This window comes from Etheostoma cragini, chromosome 10 (assembly GCF_013103735.1).
Source record: "Etheostoma cragini isolate CJK2018 chromosome 10, CSU_Ecrag_1.0, whole genome shotgun sequence".
NCBI classification, from domain to species: Eukaryota; Metazoa; Chordata; class Actinopteri; order Perciformes; family Percidae; genus Etheostoma; species Etheostoma cragini.
In genome coordinates this window covers 12,874,742-12,893,474 of record NC_048416.1, presented here as the reverse complement: position 1 = coordinate 12,893,474, position 18,733 = coordinate 12,874,742, and the positions used below count along the sequence as shown (strand labels likewise).

The 18,733-nt window shown below is 43.9% G+C and overlaps 2 protein-coding genes and 1 long non-coding RNA gene across 3 annotated transcripts; 1 reads left to right on the top strand and 2 right to left on the bottom strand.

Annotated features, from left to right (window-relative positions):
• Positions 1 to 1,825: 1,825 nt before the first annotated feature.
• rhogd (ras homolog gene family, member Gd) lies at positions 1,826 to 5,500 on the bottom strand. Its single transcript, XM_034883345.1, has 2 exons — positions 5,422 to 5,500; positions 1,826 to 4,815 (listed from the first exon to the last, which is right to left on the bottom strand). The coding sequence occupies exon 2, from the start codon at positions 4,784 to 4,786 to the stop codon at positions 4,211 to 4,213; it is 576 nt and encodes a 191-aa protein (XP_034739236.1). The 5' UTR covers positions 4,787 to 4,815; positions 5,422 to 5,500; the 3' UTR covers positions 1,826 to 4,210.
• On the top strand, positions 3,347 to 6,324 carry LOC117951582. Its single transcript, XR_004658214.1, has 2 exons — positions 3,347 to 3,770; positions 6,199 to 6,324. It is a non-coding gene; the product is annotated as an uncharacterized LOC117951582 (long non-coding RNA).
• A 1,210-nt stretch (positions 6,325 to 7,534) lies between these two features.
• fhdc2 (FH2 domain containing 2) lies at positions 7,535 to 16,829 on the bottom strand. The gene is made up of 12 exons (XM_034883344.1): positions 16,567 to 16,829; positions 14,949 to 15,544; positions 14,784 to 14,845; positions 12,731 to 12,833; positions 12,383 to 12,468; positions 12,043 to 12,143; positions 11,675 to 11,745; positions 11,336 to 11,443; positions 10,903 to 10,973; positions 10,368 to 10,485; positions 10,117 to 10,281; positions 7,535 to 9,901 (listed from the first exon to the last, which is right to left on the bottom strand). Exons 2-12 carry the CDS (start codon positions 15,420 to 15,422, stop codon positions 7,940 to 7,942), a joined length of 3,321 nt encoding a protein of 1,106 aa, XP_034739235.1. The 5' UTR covers positions 15,423 to 15,544; positions 16,567 to 16,829; the 3' UTR covers positions 7,535 to 7,939.
• Between the last annotated feature and the right edge of the window lie 1,904 nt (positions 16,830 to 18,733).

The following is an 18,733-nucleotide window of genomic DNA, read 5'->3' as shown; positions in this document are numbered from 1 at the left end:
CTCACAGAAAGCACAACTGCTGGTTGTCTTACCCTCGGCTGAACATTTCTTTCAGCCAGACCGAGATGGAGCACAGAGAAAATCTCACCTTCTGATACGTTCAAACACAAGGTTCGCCGTGTGACTATGCAGCATGAAAAACATCTACATACACATCACACACAGCGTAAACAAATGCCCGTTCAGTTTGGTGTCTATCACGAACAGATAAATGTGGAGCACTGGGACCTGTTTGATTTGTTTACCTTGGACGACGTTATCTTCAACTCTGCCTTCCTAATAACATAAAGGCAAACAAGAGTAGAAACTAAAACCCTATGATCAGCATTTATATGAGGTTTTTGTGTAGGGAAACCTCCCAGAATGCACTAGGGCAAAAGACTCATGGACTTAAATCTAATTTAATGTGTGCTCCCGCAGTGTTAATATTAATGTTTGTACCATTTTATTATTGTCACACAATTATTCATTATGAGCAACTGTCGCCGGATCATGAGTCTCACCAGTGTAATAATTAAGCAACATTATTGATTGATTATAAAAAATAGTTAAGTTAACAAACCTTCTGGTAGCTGCAGTCAGTTAAAACCCCTTCCTTCAGCCTAGGAACGTCCTACCTGAGAAGTCTGCCTTCATTTACCTTTGGTCTATAATCATAATCAAATAAAAATGAATTGATTGTTGTACTCTATATACATCCTGCAAGTAAAAAGTACATTTGCCATTTCTTTCTTGTTCTATCTGCCTTTTAATAGCGAGTTTGTTACGTTAATGTCTTTATCCCAACTAACTGTAACGTGTCGTGTATTTTATCATGTACATGCCATTAAAGTATGAAAAAGTCCCAGTTAGGATCAAGCTTCAGATCATTTTAGGCCAGTTGTTAAAAAACTGTAAAATCCACACTTATCAACAATCAAATCAAGCACACTACAAATGTACAAAGCAGGAGGCTTGTGGGTTATTTAGCTACTATACACAAAAAGGAAGGAGGAAGTTAATTTCAGACGATTGAACTACTACTTTCGCAGTACAGTCATGTGAAAATGGATCACCTTAACAACCAGTCTCATTAGTCCGCCTGATTTAGTTAACGCAGAAAGCAACAATTGTCGCTCATCTCACTACTAACTTCTCCTGAACGTTTTTATAACTCAAACTTGGCTGAGTTCACTGAAACAATACATCAATCTCTAAGTGACAAAACTTTTACAGGCTGTAAACATAAATTCAGCAGTGTTTTGGTTGTAAAACGTTTAGACAACCCCCCAGAGGAAATGGACTTGAAATGTTGCTGCTGCAGTGATGTTGTAATGAGCCTTTGGTGGAGTTCAACACATCTGTCATTTGTCAGCGCCACCACCCATAAAGGTCAAGGAAATTTTTCAGAGTGAGCAGCGTGCTGGCTTTTTAAGCTCCTGCAACTGACTGAACTTGTGGGTGTCTGCAGAGTTGAATGATGGCCCTGAAAACTGGATGGGTATAGACCATTAACTCCAAATGTACAGAAAAGAAGAAAAAAACAGGCTTTAAAGAATGGTTTTCATTCTGGGTAATATGGAGCTGAGCTAGAGGGCTGTGTCCATCTAGTGTTCGGACATGGTAACTGAAATGGCATTTCACATGAAAGAAAATGAAGTGTAAAATATGTATGATCCAGGAGCATGGTGTGGTTTCCTGAGCTGAAAATAAAAGTAGCTGTGAGTAAATGTGTGACTCAGCTCTCAGCGTGACTGTTCTTCCATTGCTACCCAACAGCTGTTCAGTAATGTGCTGATTGTGCTTATATCTAGTCTTTTAATAAGTCACCGAAACAGAAACACTGTCTGGTTTTAACCATTTTATTTGGCATAATTTAAAATCATCTCACTGTTAGTTCATTTATACAAATATGCTTTTGTTATATATAAAACAATTACAAACAGATTTCTACAAATCAAGTTCCCAGTGTAAAAGCGTAGTACCACGCACACGGCAGCATACAGCTCCGGGACACAGTCAGAGAGCCCCACAGGTGTATGTTCCACTTCAACAGCATTATCTGAGTGAAATCAGGACATGGCAAAAAACAAGCTCACGGCAGTTTGACATATTGTGCACTTACATTCAACCCTCCACACACCGATCTGGGAAATTGTCACACATCCTTTGGCAGATCTCAAACCGCATTGCTGTTGTTAAACAAAGTCTCCTGCTCGTGTTGCGCTTCGGTTATTCTAGACTTTACACAGGCCAGGATCTAGGTTGACATAATATAACCCGCTTCAGTGAGTAAATGAATAATTACCATAGTAAAAGGGCTGCCGTTATTACTGGCAGCTGAAAGCACAAATGAGCGATCAGTCATTACTAAAATATTTTATAAAAATGTATAAAAGTCTTCAGATGTGACAAGGCTCGATCCACCAACGCAGCTCTTGCTAACCGTATGTGCAAGTTGTGCTAGTGCCTTGCCCTCACTGCACCATGCAATGCAGGGATGTAAACCACAATCTGTTCAGAGCTACGGGCCACGAGCACTATGCTCCATTTCACAAATGCACACAGACTTGTCGCACAAGACGTCAGTTTAACACCTGTGTCTTACAAAGGGGGCTGTAAGAAGAGTGTTTACTGGCAGGAACAAAGGCAGAAAGCTTCTTAAAAAATTACAAAAAGGAAACCCAGAGATGGATGGACCAGCATTAGAAAGGTCTCATGGCACTTGCATCAATATAATGAGGAGCTCTGACAAAGGAGCACTGCTGGCCTTTGGTTTAGATAAGGCCCCTGACCAAATAATAGGCTCCAAACATATTGTAGATATACTGCTTGTACATGGTAGAAAAATTAAGGCAGATATCACCCGGTGCTTTTCCAAGATGAAATGTTTTCACTAACCAGAAACATATAGGAACAGGAGGTGTATACAGCCTAGAATAAGCTGGTTAAAACCTATTATTGTATTATATGCTAGACTGAATCAATTAGGCAGTGGTCATAGTCGGTTGATCTTACATGTAAAGCAATAATGTAAATGACAAACGGAGCAAATGGAAATGACATGGAGATCTGGTTTATCAAATATGAGTTTTAACTATTACACAAAAACATCTTACTGATCAAATAAACATTAGCTATTACAAAAAATATATTCAACTTTGGCCATAACCGCACTCGTAGGTTAAAAACATTTGAGGACAAAAAAATCATTTACAGAGTAAATTCAACATAATTAGATAAAACACAGTCTTTTACTCCCATCCTGTCAAAAAGTAATTCTTAGGCATGTTTTAATGGCACTCGGTGTGAGCCTCAATAGTTAAGACATAGACAGAAGAGCTGTGCCAGCTTGAGAATTCCTGGACCAGTGTGGGTTAATTTGGCGGAGGCCTTATGACACCTACTCCTCTATTACTGAAGAGCGCAAATGGTCGGCTGCTTTGAATGGGTCAGGCTTATCTTCAAAGGCCTACTGGCTCTTCATCCATGTGTGGCAGTGACCGAGCAGTGCAAGAGGCTGGCAAGGCCGCTTGCCAAACAGCTCTAACATGCCAGACTGAGCACAAGGGAAACTGCAGCTCAAGAGTTTAACCTCTATTCTGTGCATTTTGGTTAAGGGGTACTGGCATTTGTCCGGGAGTCACGACCTCATGTCTGGACTCAAGATGCTTGAAATCAAAATTTGTTCACCCTCTACTTAGCTGTTTATTAAATCTAAATAGGCGAGTCAAAGCATTTTGATGACGTTGCTTGAGACTCATGAGATGCAACCTAGGTGAGAGTATGAGGTAGTCATTATTTCTCCACCTGAACAAAGGCAGATCTCTTCTCTCCAGTCAAACAGGGTAGCTTGGTTGGTTGGTTTGGATGTTATTATGGCTTGTGACAACCATGATCAGTTTTTATAAGGCAAAGCAGAGAAGCTATAAATCTAGAACAGATGTAAAATTGGAGAAAAGTGTAAATATCAAAAGTTAAAATGCAAGGAAAATAGGAGTTGGTCTGTTGCCCCCATTTTGGCATAGTCACTTTGGTGATGATGGCAACGGAGTGAAATCCTCCAGGAGATGAATAAGGAAGAGAGGAGTAATAGAGGAGCTGAAAACAAAGTCTAAACTGCCAGTGGTGGTATGGTGGCAGTCAGATGGCAACGTTTGTTCCTCAGCCTTCCTTTGCATCTATGGATCTCCATCATCCCTCTCCACAGTCCAAATCTGGGAACCATTTATTACAACAGCACACACTTCTTGGCGCTCTTTTTCGTGACTGGATACAACACTGCCTTCACAGCTTCCTCAAACACCCCCCTGACACCATCCTGCAGGAGAGCAGAACACTCCATGTATTTAACAGCCCCAATCTGCTTGGCCAGGGCGTTTCCCTGCTGCTGGGTAGTAGGAGCCAGACCCTGCTCCTTCAGCTTCTTCACTGTTTCTGCATCACCCCTCAGGTCCCTCTTGGTGCCCACCAGCAGGATGGGCACGTTGGGGCAGTGATGAGACACCTCGGGGTGCCACTTGTGCCTAACATTGGCATGGGAGGAGGGGCTGCCAATGGAAAAGCAGATGATGAAAACATTGGTCTGGGGATAGGAAAGCGTGCGCAGGCGGTCATACTCCTCCTGGCCTGCTGTGTCCCACAAGTTGAGGCTGACAGTGCGGCCATCTACGCTCATCTGAGCGCTGTAGTTGTCAAACACTGTTGGAATGTACTCTTCGGGGAAGGCATTGGTGGTATAAGAGATGAGCAGGCAGGTTTTACCGACTGCCCCGTCACCCACCACCACACACTTTATGGTCTGCATCCTGCCTACGACCACTGGGGCTGCAGCACCTGACAACAGGAAGAAAAAAAATGTCACCTGGGTAACTTATAAATGCAAAACTCATGCTCGGCGGGACTAATATAAGCTTTTCAGCACCAGTGATAAAGGGATGAGTGCGGGCCAGTAACTATGAGATAGCAGCTTCTACAGAAACAACTTATCACCCAATTAGCAGACAAGCTAACCGCCGCCAAGGTTAGCTCATCGACGTAATTAACGTCACATAGGTTAGCTCCACTTTCAGCCGTCCACAAATAAACATTGTCTGGAAAGTTTACAGGGGCAAGTTAACCATTGTCTTCGAACAAAGAACAGCTAGGGAATCTATAGTGAAACGCTAGTTTCCCGGTGTTGATTTCGCACTGTTCACTTATGATACTAGGCGTTCCCCCGGTGGCTAGCATCAAGCTAAGGAACTAGCGCGTTTAGTGGCTAACAAGCTAGCTAGTTAGCAAACAAGTTGAAAGTTTAATGGCACGCCACTTCTCAAAAAGGTCTGTTCCTAGCCCAATAACCTCCCACAGGTTACTCGAAAAAATCTATCTCATTCTAATGTATGTCTCAGAAGTAGTTATTTGCTGTAACAGTGAAATTTAAAGGATTTTGTGACTTACCGCCACTCTTTCGATCTCTTTTTGCCTGGTATAGTCAATCACAGCCGCATCCGGGGAGCTGTCCAATACGTTAAAATCGACGTACGGAAATAATGCAAACTGGTAGTTGTAGTTTTATTTGGCCACAGTATTTTCCGTGACACTAGATGGCGATGTACATCCATGTGTTAAGCTGTTTTGCTTCCCTGTGTATTCTGTGTTGACAACTGTCTGTGCACTGCAGACCAGAACAAAGTAGGCTACTCGAAGTTAATGTGTGATACAAAATTCAACTTTAAGATTTGTCTACGAGTGTGCTGACAAAACATTGCTTAGTGTGAGAATAACAGGACATGTTTTATTATTGAGAGCTTTCATTTAAAGTTGCAATATTTTAGCGTAGCAATAGTCTATTAGCCTACACGTAGACAAATAAGATACTTTATTTCTCATTGTACACAGATACGAGACATTGTTGTATCTATCAGAAAAGATATAATTAGAAACGAAACTAAAGTAGGCCTACATGCGATGGCCTCCTTCATGTGTTGTTTTTGATTAACTGATACATTAACATGTAAACAGCCTTTTAAAGTTGTAGCTGGTCGAAGTGGAGCTTATGTTAATTATATTACACTCTTGAGTAGCTGTAACTTTGGTTCATATTTCATATGATGAATGTTAATTGACCATCGATTTATTTATTAGTAGCTGCTTATTATAACTAAATAGGCAAGTCAAAGCATTTTAATGGTGACCTTGCTTAAGACTCATGAGATTCATCCTAGAGAGTATGAGGTAGTCATTATTTCTCCACCTGAACAAAGGCAGATCTCTTCTCTCCAGTCAAACAGGGTAGCTTGGTTGGTTGGTTTGGATGTTATTATGGCTTGTGACAACTAGGATCAGCATTTTATAAGGCAATGCAGAGAAGCTAGTGAGGGAGGCTGTTCCTGAATTTGACCAGTCTGTCAACAATTCAGAATAAGTCTGAATGCTCTGATTTGATCCTTTCTCTTGAACTTGCCACATTCTCGCCATTAAATGCCAGTGTGTCTCTGTATGCATACATACCCCACATTTAAAGGCTGTAAAACAATCCTGTATCCTGGTCCTTATCTTCTCAAAGGGTCAGCACTGATCTTAAAGCCCATTTACCACTTATTCAACTTTAGACAAGTAATTATTCTCACTAAGCCAGTGCTTTCAGATCAATGCAGAATACAAGTAGGCAGCTAAAAGAGGCACTACTTTAGACAACTCTGTCCTGCACCCCTGGAGACTCGTCGATGATGTCAACTCTATACACTGAGTCAGGTTAAGAGGCCAGCACTGACCGACAATCGGACACTCGAGAACACAAAGAGGCACCGGTTTATTGCCTTTCCCAAGAGGTTCTGGCGTCACTGCAGCCTATAAAGAGAGAACTCCCACTGGGACCCTACACCCACAGTCACCCTCCACCCCAACCCTTGCACCCCACTATTCTGCCAGGAGATTCCCCGGGACGTCTGTAGCATTTCCATGACAACAGCCACTGACAGAGATGGGGGTGACTGTGTCAAGAGATGCAGCAAGAGGAAGTTCAGACAAGAGGGAGAGAGAAAATTGAGGGGGACAAGAAGACAGAGGACAGCAAGATGCAAGAGCAGCAGTTAATAAGGAAGAGTGGGGACCATGAAAAGGAATGGTCTCAAAGCAAGTGCTCCTCTGAATATAGACTGAAAAACAAATGTAAATATATATCAACAAAAAACATACTTTTTTAATTTACCTTTCTCAGAGACAGAAACTACTATTCAGAAAATCTTTGTTCATCCCGTCTTTTTTTTATTTATAAATCCACATTATACAGTGAATAACAACCAATGCTATTCAATAAAGTTATAGAATCTTTTGATACAAAATAAAAACGACAAAACAAGTTACAGTAATCATCTCCTTGCGGCCTCTTCTTCAGTTTGTAAAGTGCATCAGAACAATGAGGCCTCTCGACAAGAGGATAAACAGTTCAATATTGTACCGAGTTCAGTTCGGACTGTAAGACAGCCAAGTGTGGAAAACATTTGGAAAATGGAATTTTTTTTCAATGCTTGAGAGATTGAAACAGTTTTCCAAATAAAACATCTTTTCAAAGCACACTTGGCACAGACTAAGACAAGTCACTTGGTTGTGTTCTACAGACGTTTTTTTACTGCTGTACTATTTATGAATAGTAGTAGTAAGATGCGTGGTCTTCTGGTGTCCTATTGCCTGCAAAGGACACAAATGGGTGTACAAAGAGGTAGGATTTATTCTGCTATTGGGTGAAGCACATAAGAAAACGTCTCCCCAATCCTCCCAGTGCAGCTCCCTCTCACATATGTAGAACCTAAGCTCTCAGAACTACATACAAATTTCATAAAAGTTGACCTTGAGCTGACTGATGACATCTGACTGATGACTCACACTCTCAAGTAATACCCACACTGTTGACATTAGACTAAAATCCATAAAAAGGCATGAAAAGTGTGAAAGTGCAAGCACTACATCACTCCCCTCACTTCCACATTGGCGGAGCTGCAGTGGCCCGGGGAATTTTGGGACCAGGTATCCGTGAAGCTGTAGGAGCTTTAGAGCTAACCTCAGAGTTGCTTGTGCTTGTTGTTTTGGCAGCTTTATTTCGGGCAGCAGAAATGACAGCTGTGCGTATGGTCTTGGCGGTGGCGGAGGACGGGCTGTCGGCAGTGCGAGGCAGGGGGGGCACCTGAGTCTCTGAGTTCGGGGCGAGTCGTTTTGACACACGGAGAGGAGTTCCTCTGACAAAGGCTGGCTGGGTGATGCCTGAGATCTTCTCTGGTAAGGATCTGTCTGAGGTCCTGCGGGTTAAAGCAGGCTTCCCTGGAGTCTGTGGCTCACTTCCAGTCCTCTCCCGTGTACTTTTACTGCGTTTCACCTCTGTCTGAACAGCTGCAGGCTGTGTGATAGGAGAAGAACGCATGGATGTGCTGCGAATACTAGACAGCCGGCTGGGAGTGGGTGTGTTAGCAGGGGTTGGGGCTCCATTTGAAGGCTCCGTTTTGGAGCGCACCCTGGGAATGCCCGTGGAATTTGAAGGTCCGGCACGTGACACAAGTCCCCTTTTGGCCCCTATTCCACTACGCACAGGGATCTTCATGGTTCGACTCTCCTCCTTTGATATAGGAGACATTGGAGTTGTCCCAGCTCGGAGGTCGCCCTCCCTTTCTTTCCTCCACTTGGAGCAGAGGCTCGGTGCGGGTCGGGGGAGCGGGGAGGTTGGGGATGACAAGGCATCATAGGATCGGAGGCCTTTCACCAGAGTGTGGCACTCAAGTGTTTCACCAACACGGGAGTAAGGCCTTGGCTTCTCCCTCTCAGAACTTGGCAAATCGGAGTACTCCTCTCGCTGTGATTGGCTGAATTCTGGTAGACTGGAGGGCATCCAGTTCTTCTCCGCAGGTGTGGACGCCACTTCTGTGTTAGTGTGCTTTGTTAAGGCCTCATCAGGCGACGGCACCACACCACTTGTTGTTACGGTGCGCGTCTCACTCACCTGTGGTTGTGACAGGACACTCTCTGTAGCATTTACAGATGATTGTGATTGGCTCTCAGATCTCTGGTAGCTTAATGACCCAGTCCTGTTATTACTGTGAGAAAGTATTCCACTTGTTTGAAGAGAGTGAGATACAGACTCATCAACACGAGAGCTGTTAGATCTACTCTGAACAGGCCGAGTATTGTCTGTCACTGGCAGGCCAAACCTGTGCCTGTGAGTGGGGGTCTGGTTTTTAACACCAAGGGCAGTTTTATCGGTGGGCATAGCAACAGAGTTTGTGCAGGAATCGGGTGAAGATTCAGTGGTCATCGAAATCATGTGTTCATGTAAAATCTCTTTTGGTCTTTCTAGTCCCGTTGTTTTCAACTGGCTGTGCGGCACATAGGAATTGCTCTCAGGCCCTTTCTGCTTGACTGGGAAGCCATGTCCATGCTGAGAGTGACTGAATATGGCAATGTGCGAGTCCTGAACTGCTTCCCGGCTCCGGTTAGCTGCTCGGCTATACTGAGACCTGCTCCGTCCACCCAGAACAGGTTCTTGGTCAATAGGAGAACATGTGCCGTCGGTCTCTGGGGAGCTACAAAGCACAGCAGTGGTCTCATGGTCAGAAGAGCTGTTGGAGTGGTAACTGGTGGAGGTGGGACTGCTGCCCAGCTCAGGGTAGTGTTTAAACACGGATGTGTTGTGGAGATGGGTGTCGTTGTGGAAGTAATGGGAATGCCGGCGAGACTCGGAAGCTCTTAAGCTTCGTCGATTCCAAGTGTAGCTCAAGTTCTTCTCCAGCAGTTTCTCGAGCTCATCTGGGTTCTCTTGACTCTGAGACTCTCTGGCGAGGCTGAGGCCCAGGTCTAGCCCTGTACAAACCGCCAGAGAGCGACGCTTTTCCCCCATCTCACGCTGACGCTCCAGACGTTTCTGCTCCTTCAGCTCCCGCTCTGCATTCTCCTGTAGAAAAGGGAAAGAATCATTCATTAGTGACGCTTAGTGCTGAGTTGAATTTAAACTATTTTTTTTGATAATGTACATGTTTTAATCAACAAATATTTCCCTCAGTGAAAAATGTTTGCTGTTATACAGTGTACAATTGCATTTGATTTGCAAACTGATAACCAATAAACAAATTGTTTAATATATTTGCCATCCACTTTTAGAAATCAAACCTGGACAGCTCTTTGGAAGCGGAGGCAAAACGAATGGAAGACCCTGCAAGCCTCCTCTAGTTTGAAGGTGCCGTCATCTTCACAGAAGAACTCCACCAGAGCCTGACTAGACATCCGCATGCCCTCCACCTCATCCTCTGCCTCCTTCAGACGCTCCTCAGCCACCTGCACACAGGCGAAGTGTACACACAGTCATCTTTTGAAACAAGATATTAGACAACAATTAAATATATTCCAGATAAGTTGTATACCTCTAGGAAAGGTTGTGTATGCTGCTGAATCTCTGCCTCATTATGGATGTTTGCCTTGAGTGCCACCACTCTGCTCTTTAACTTGGATAAGTCTTCCAGCACAGACTCCTCACTCAACCTGCAGAGGAGAGGACACATACAAATATACAATTATAATAGGAACTGTACAGAAAAATCTGTGCAATATTTCTTGAAAAGGGTCTCATAACCAAAAATAGGTAATAAATGAATGCAAATGACACAAAGTTGTCAAATGTATTGTAAAATGGACTCCATCAATTCCTTAGCACCTCGCAGAAAAACCCTCCTGCAGAGCTTAAATATCCACCTGGATTATCTCTGTTGTCATGACCCCCTTTTCTCAAGCAGCTAGCTATAGCTAACAGCTGGGCGCCATGTTCTGATTAAACAATGCAATAGATTTACATGATTTTTGTTTAGCAGCCTGTTGGGGTGTACTGAGGTTATTAAACAGGGCTCGTATATTCCCTCAGACACAGTCCCTTTAGGACCTTAGTTTTGGAAAGAGACGGACCTGGAGGCGGAGCCAACATGGCCTATTTGGCTGGGAAATGACAGTAAACTCTGGTCCTTTTTCACAGCTTCCTGTGGAGACAAGCACAAATGATTATCCAGCTATTGTTTCAAAAGAAGCAGCATGTCATTTGCAAATGTTGACAAAATCATATGCTTGGTGGAGCAGTTGAACTTGAGAGGATACTTTTTTTTCCAAAAACTTTGTAGTCAGAAATGATTGTTTCTCGCATAAAGTGTGCTAAATGTAATTTTCCCTAAATGTTACAAATGTTTTTACAAATACTTTTACCCAACATACATCCTCTGCATTATGAATAGTGTTCAAATGAAAAGAAAAACATTAGATGACCGGCACATACATTGCTGTGTTCTCTTACTTGCTGTGTTTACTCTAACTGGGTTTTAAAGGATGTTTTCTTTTCAGATCTTACCATAGCTACAAAATGCAGCAGATTCATGCCCGGCTTGTTGGCTTTGGTGTCAGCCAGTTTGAGCAGCGACGAAATTCGGAAACCAGCAGCATTCCCTGCATATCCACCCTAAGAGGCCACACGCAAGGTTACAATAACACATACACACACACACACACACATGTGACAACTTTAAACAAACAATGATACAAAACCCAGGTGCACGGTCAGAGCGACGCCCCTGAACACACACCCAGACCCCGAAAGACAGGTGTATTGTGTACACAGATAAAAGGACTGACTCTGTTTTGTTGGGCTAAAGAAAAGAATAGAAATAAAATAAAATAAAGACGCACTCACAGCGTTCATATAGTTTCCTGCTTTCAGCACCAAGCGAAGGATGGAGTGTAATTCAGGACAGCTCAGCAGTTCTAGGAGAGAAGACAGGAAATTCATTACTGTGCTTCAAGGTTGAGGAATAAATAAGGATGGATGTGTATGCAGCAGACGTCAAGGCCTAATATGAGTCAGCATCTTTGAAGAACTGACGCTCAAGCTGACTGGAGAACTAAAACTTGTATCTCAAAGATAAGTAGGCTATTCTGATTCCTCATCACATTTGCATTCTAGGTAAAAACTTTACCACTCTATACCAATTCTAGGAGCCTTGAAAGGAGACCTAGATCTTTATAGCGGTGGTGTGCAAAGCTCCCTGCTGTTAACTTTACCTCTGGCCGCCTCCCTCAGACATCTGGCTGCCACACAGAGAGAGGTCACAGCAGGGTCAAACTCTTGTTGTAGGATCATGGCGTCCAGACGCAGCCGAAAACTAATGGAAGAGGAAAGAGGGTGAGTAACCGTCAGGGGGTGAGTATCCGACGGTGGAGACAAAAAGACACTCCTGATCAATCATCAGTTAAACAAGGGCATGTCATCACAAAGGGAAGCATGTGAGTAAGGGCAAGTGTCACGTAAAAAATAAACAAGATAAGGGGGAATTTTCAAAAAGTTGGAATGTGCAAGGTTTTTTTTTTCTAGTCATTTTATCTGATCTATGACCAAAAGTACCTGGGGACTTCCACCAACAGCAGCAGGAAAAGATCAGGCTCTCCCAGCCAGCTCCGCTCTCCACTGAACCTCCTCAGGCGGGACTCCTGAAAGAGAACACATGCTAAGTCGAATCTGGGAAGCAGGTTCGATTGAAAAAAATCAACATGCCGTTAACAGTCAATCCAAGTCAGCGTCAATATCTTTCAACGTGATTCTTCTCTGGAAACAGAGCACATCATACGACTGGGTTCATTGGCAAACGTTTGATTACCCTAACCAGAGCCAGATGATGAGTAAGAGAAAAGGAGAGGCGAGGGAGGGGGGTTGTCACTGTTGTATTTGTATGCCAAATAAAAGCCACTTTACCTCATCGTTGTCGGGCAGCAATTTGCAGAGCTCTGTGAGCTTCTCTACTCCGTAACGGCCCCCAGCACCGTGCTTGATGTCCTCAACTATCTCCTTAGCAGGCCTGCAGAAAGATGACAACAGACATGGTTTTTTTTCAGCCTGACGCCCCACGAAGAGAACTTATATTTGTTTTGCTTTAATCACACAACGTTCAGGCTTATCCCAATCTTATCAGTGAAAGTGTTGGGGAAAGAGGGTTGGTCGACGCCACACTGGCGACACAAAGTGGCATATCCACTTGGCAAATAGAAGGCAGACGTGCAGAGAAAATATCTGAAAGGCCTTGAGTTGTCAAGGTGAAAGAAGAGAAAGTGAACTGCTTCGCTGTTTGACCTCTGACTTACTTTCTCTAAGTGACACATCTGTCCAGCAGTTTTCCATTATCCCCACCTCTCCCTCCCCTCCCCCTCATCTTACAGCCCAAGCACATGCTCATACTCCATTATGAAATGCTTCTGTGTGTGGCTTACTCTCCTCATTCATAGCTCAACATTTTAGACACAAATGGTTTAGGGTCTCCCTATAAAGACATACAAGACATCATCTTTCTTCTTCTTATAATCATTATATTATCTCGCTTTGAGAACGGAAACATGGTTTTACAATCTCATTGTGTGCTGTGTTATCTGTCCCGACTAGTTCTATTGACAACAAAACTCTGAGAGCAATCATCTATAAACAGAACTATCACACGATGAAAAGATATTGAAGTGACTACTCAGACACTGACAATACAAAACCATATTTTGTTTAAACTACACCCACAATTCAACAGTAGCTCTGTCTGTGTTTAGAACAGCAGGCAAATAAGCTCCCAACAAGACAAATGTTTGTGTGCACAGGAGGCTCGTTTCGCATAATGGATTTCCCTACAAGTCTTGACAAATCTGGTTTAGAAAAGAACCGCTCGTCAGTTGAGTTTCCGGGAACAATTCACACATGGCGGCATGACAATAAAGCAACTCAGCACTTATTTTCCATGTCTGTGTATGATTATATTATATACCTGCAAAGGTTGCACAGGTCATGATTTTTTTCTAAATGAGAAAGTTTCAGACATTAAGCTGTATGCTTCAACAATTATTAAAACAGCCCTATTCATTTCAAGAAGGGCAGTTTTGTTTGAGCCAGGCAAGCATGCTAAACAGGCTTAAGGGGATGGATGTATGTGACAAGCCACCAGCGGGGACTCTCTCTGTAGGGGGTAGGTTTATACATTAGAAATTCTTTAAGGACTTCAGCAGGTGTCAACTCTGACTCCTCTGGCTTTATCAGGCCACCCTCCTAAAAGAACCCCAGACCTGCTGCTCAGTTTGCACCCCCCCTGCACCTGTCCCCTGCAATATACTCGTGTCTCCTCCCCGACACCAGACATCCTCTCTCCTGATGAGACTTCACACTTCTGACACACACAGACACCTACCCATCTCTGACATATGGCCACACACTTCAGTTCAACTACCACTGAAATACTATTCCCTAGGGCCCTGCTGCTTCCTGCTCTTAAAACTACTTCCAGTTTTGATGGATGGTGACCTCCTGCAAATGTAGACAAAAAGGCCAAAAACGGTTCAAGTGCAACACATTGTTAACATGACGCATCAGATCTCTTTAGGGGCCGCCATTGTTGTTTTGAACAAACAGTCGCCCAGAACACCCTCCTAAATCACGCCCATAGCTACCACTAGCTCCTCAGAGGACGTTGATTGGTCTGAACCGCTGGTTGTTCAGACACAAACAGATCATTTTCATTATTGATTAGTCTCCCAATTACCCAAACCCAAACCCACATTGAATAATTCACAATGATACAAAACCTAAAAAAGCAGCAAATCCTCCCATTTGAGTAGCCAGAACCTGCAAGTCTGGCCACTTTTTCTTAAAAAAAATGAATTAAAAAAAGAACCAATTATTTAAAAAGAGTTGCAAAAAAGAGACACATTTTCCATTCATCCACTTATTGATAAATCAACAACTTGTTCATGCTCTAGTTAAGAAGAACGAAGCTTACATCTTGAACTGGCGTAGAAATATTCCGATGTTCATACTGCGTTTGGAGTCCAACAGGGAGATCTGTAAAGAGGGGAAGGAGACAATTGAGTGGAAGGAAAGTGCAAGATATCTCACTATCTTTAAACAAGGCTGACAAACATCACCGCTATCCTCATGAGCTTACCTCTTCTGAGCTGTCCTGGGGGGATCTGCAGCGCAGCAGAGCGGACCGCCGTCTCAGGGTGCTGGTTCTGTCCTGAGGCTTATTGTCCCTCTGACCAAACAGCTCATCCAGAGAATGGAGGTCTATGGGGAACTCATCCTCGCCCGAGGCCGCCCCGTTCCACACACTCTTCCTCCCTTCAACCTTCTCCTTGGGGATGCGCTCCCAGTTCAGCTTCCTCAGCCGACTCCGACGGGCACTGTCCGTCCGGCTAAAAGGCGATGAGGACCCAGGTGGAGGTGGGGGCGGAGGAGGAGGTGGAGGCGGAGGCGGAGGTGGTGGAGGTGCCAGGGGAGGCGGCGGAGGAGCGACCACCGCTGGACGCGGCTCCATGGCAGTCACTTCCACAGAGTCAGGGGCAGGGGCGGGAAGGGCAGGCTGTGTTCCATGAAAGGCACGAGATTCCTTGATGGCCACAGTCAGGTTGATGAGCATAGAGGCTGTCTGGGTTTAAGACGGAGGAAGGGGAGATAGCGAGCGAGCAGTCTCCACACAGTCAGGGACTCCTTTCCACTTTGCAGTGAGCTCTTGTTCAAAGGTCCATCAATAGTTCCTGCCTATAACAAGAGAACATAACATTTTATCTTAGTGTTATCCCGGAATTTTGGAACAGCAAGCGAGTGTAAGTGAGGAAGATGAGCTCACCTGAGCTAGTCACCTAGCCTCACTTCTCCTTTCGTTTGCATGACTCCGGTACATAGACTGATAGAGTTAGGGCTAAAAATGTGACCCCTGGTTCAACCTAAAGTGGAAGTTCAAGGCGTTTTTGGAAAAGTACTAGCTGAGTAAGATTAGCTCTCCTCCTCTGTAGGCTGTTTCAACAGCTTGTCCCATCCTGTTCAGTTTCACCTCACTGCATGCACACACACCTCTCCCTTCTAATTAGATTACATGGAGACCCTACAGGCAAGGATATGCATGATTAACCACAGATATGAGAAACAGAGGGTCTGCAACTTCAAAAATCATGAATTAAAATATGCTTTCCTCGTTATGGGAGGATCAAATCTGAAAGTCATGGTTGCGCATAGGCTACTTGAACCAGCAAAGCAAGTTGTAAACAGGATTAGTGATCCAGTATGATTCAGAGGTTTCAGGTGTCTGGTTCAAGTAAAACTCTTTAATCATGACATGGCTCAGCATTTGGCCCAAAACACATCCGCTCGTCCTCCTCTCTCGCAATCACAATGAATCACAACTTATGGGAAACTTTTTAGGGATGCGCGTGAATGCCAAGCTGCACGAGCGCGCTGAAAAAGCCAGCGCCGGTGATCTCACCCTCCATCATTTAGAGATCTGTATCTTGCTAAGCGAAAAATCATTTGATAAATCTTGTTGTTCAAGAGCTCATATGAAGGTGGAAGAGTCCAAATCTACCTCAGCTATGATGACTTAATTTAGTTGACATTTTGGTTCAAGTTAACAAAACTGGTTCTTATAACCCGGTAGTTTATCCCTGTGGACTTTAGGTTCACCTCAAAATTAAAAGATATGCCTTAATTAAAAGTTGACAAAACTTTGTTCAAGTCATTTTCAGTTTTTCTGAATCAGGACAACCCAATTAAGTTCTTTAACTTACCTTGCGTTAACGGAACTGAGACGTAACCCCACAAACACCGACAAAAGCTCCCGGTTTAACTGTACAGGAGACTTCGATAAATTTCAGCGTCAATCCAAGTTTTTGGTTTCCTCTATCTTCTTTATCCATGTGAATTGTGCCGCTCCACTCGCTGCAGTCCTGTTTTCCTTTCTCAACTTGCAGGGAAACTTCCACAGTCTACCAGGAACGCGCAGACGCGCGCACCCGCTCGCTGATCCGCTGGTATCCTCCCAGTTTTCCCAAGGGCGAATTTAGGGGTTTTCAGGTGGGATAAGGCCAAAAATCGATGTTATATCCACTTTACTCCACTTTAAAATGTTATTATGGGACTGAGTGTCTGGTATGTTTGCCATTTTGAAAAAGAAAGTATTTCAAGTATTTCAACACTCAACACAATTAATAATCAGAATATGTCAACTATAGTATTTTCTTAACATTTAGAGTACTTGTTTTAATGGCCTTGATACGGCTTGACGTGTGCCATTATTTTTCATGTTTGTCCAGATAAGATTGTACATGAAAGCTGGCTGTCCGGAGTTGTAGTGACAACCTGAAGTCTCTATTTCAGGCTTATCATCACAGTGGGCAGGACTCTGATCTGTAATTGGTGCAGAAGACCTTGATCAGGCAAAGAAGAGTATGCTATTGAGAACCTGAGAGAGGGAGCAGATGGCTATCAGACATGGGAAATGATGTCCACATCTCCTCCCTGAACCATAGGTGAAAGCCAAGAGACCAGAAGTCCCTCCAGGGTGCTGAAATGGCCCAGGTGCTGGGATGTAGACCCATAACACAGACCTTTCATCCAAGGTGCTGGAGCGACCCAGGCCCATGTCACCTAGGGCTCCGTAGTCCGGCTCAGGTAGCCCTTTCACAGGCCACGCTGAGAGGCAGTCATCATCACTTCTGGTTTCTGCAGTAATTAGTGGGTTACGACCCGCAAGATCTGGCTATTGTTGTGTCTGTGCAGCAGGGCATGTTTTAGTGTTCCCGTGCCAGAATAAACTTCTCTCAGGAAACTTCACTTTCTATTCAGTTCCTCAATTCTCAGAGTACAGTGCACTTCTCAGAATACAAGGAAATGCCATGGTGAGAGACAGCAGCTTTATAGTCCATAAAGGCCCTGAACAACCCTTCACAATTCCATATATTATGCCAGCATTCATGCAACATGGACAATGGGACTTTGATTAATGAATAGTAAGGAGTTAACTTGGCATCCCTAACTTGTTTTACCAAGACAGTTAAATTGCAAGGAGACAAAAAAGTCTGTGATGTGTTTACAGGCCCGCTCCCAGCCGGTACCCCCCTTTGCATAACAGTGAGCTTGAATGTGAATGAATGTGCATTAGGGTGCTCATGTGTGAGATTTGTGTGTGCACCTGAGTGAGTGCGAAGGGGAATCCATGCATTCAAGTTAAATTGTGTTGCATAGACATCAAGGATTCAAAATGTCTTAAAATTGGTAGATCATAACCCTGACATTTGTTTGATGTTTGCTAACTTTTCCCTCAATAGAGAAATAATATAAGGTTTAACAACAGCAACACGTCTTTAGGAGCTCAGCACCTAGTTTGGTTGGGTAGTTGCAGCCATGCATCATGTGGTAGCTTTTCTTAATCTCACTTTGAAGTCCAAGAGGGGTTACGTAAAGGTGAAGGCCATTAGCTCCCTCCTCCCCTAACATACACACACATAATCGTAGCTGCACACACACGCACGGTCAAAAACACACAAAAATGACATTTGTTTGGCACTGTACTTTTGCCACAGTGATCAAGTCCTATGCAGTGACCTCTGCTGTAATTGCCTTTTCACACTGCAGAAAAATGTATCCGGATGAGAAGAAATCAATACAATAGATTATTAGCCCAGATGTCCCATTTTTGTAGAATGTAAAACTGGCTGTAAAACTGTTCCGTGTGAAATTATTGATATAACCGTATGGGGGCTTAGTGGTATTCTGCCAGTCTGGTCAGCCACCCGGGTCTTGGCCATTTCCATGGTGGAGTAAATAGGTCAGAATGACTGTGGCTCTGCGGGGTATTAAACACAGGATGGGTGTATGTGTGCTTGAAAAAAGGCGACACATACACACACACCTGGGTCTGATCCCAGAGTGGGACAGGAGGTCTGGGGAGGTATT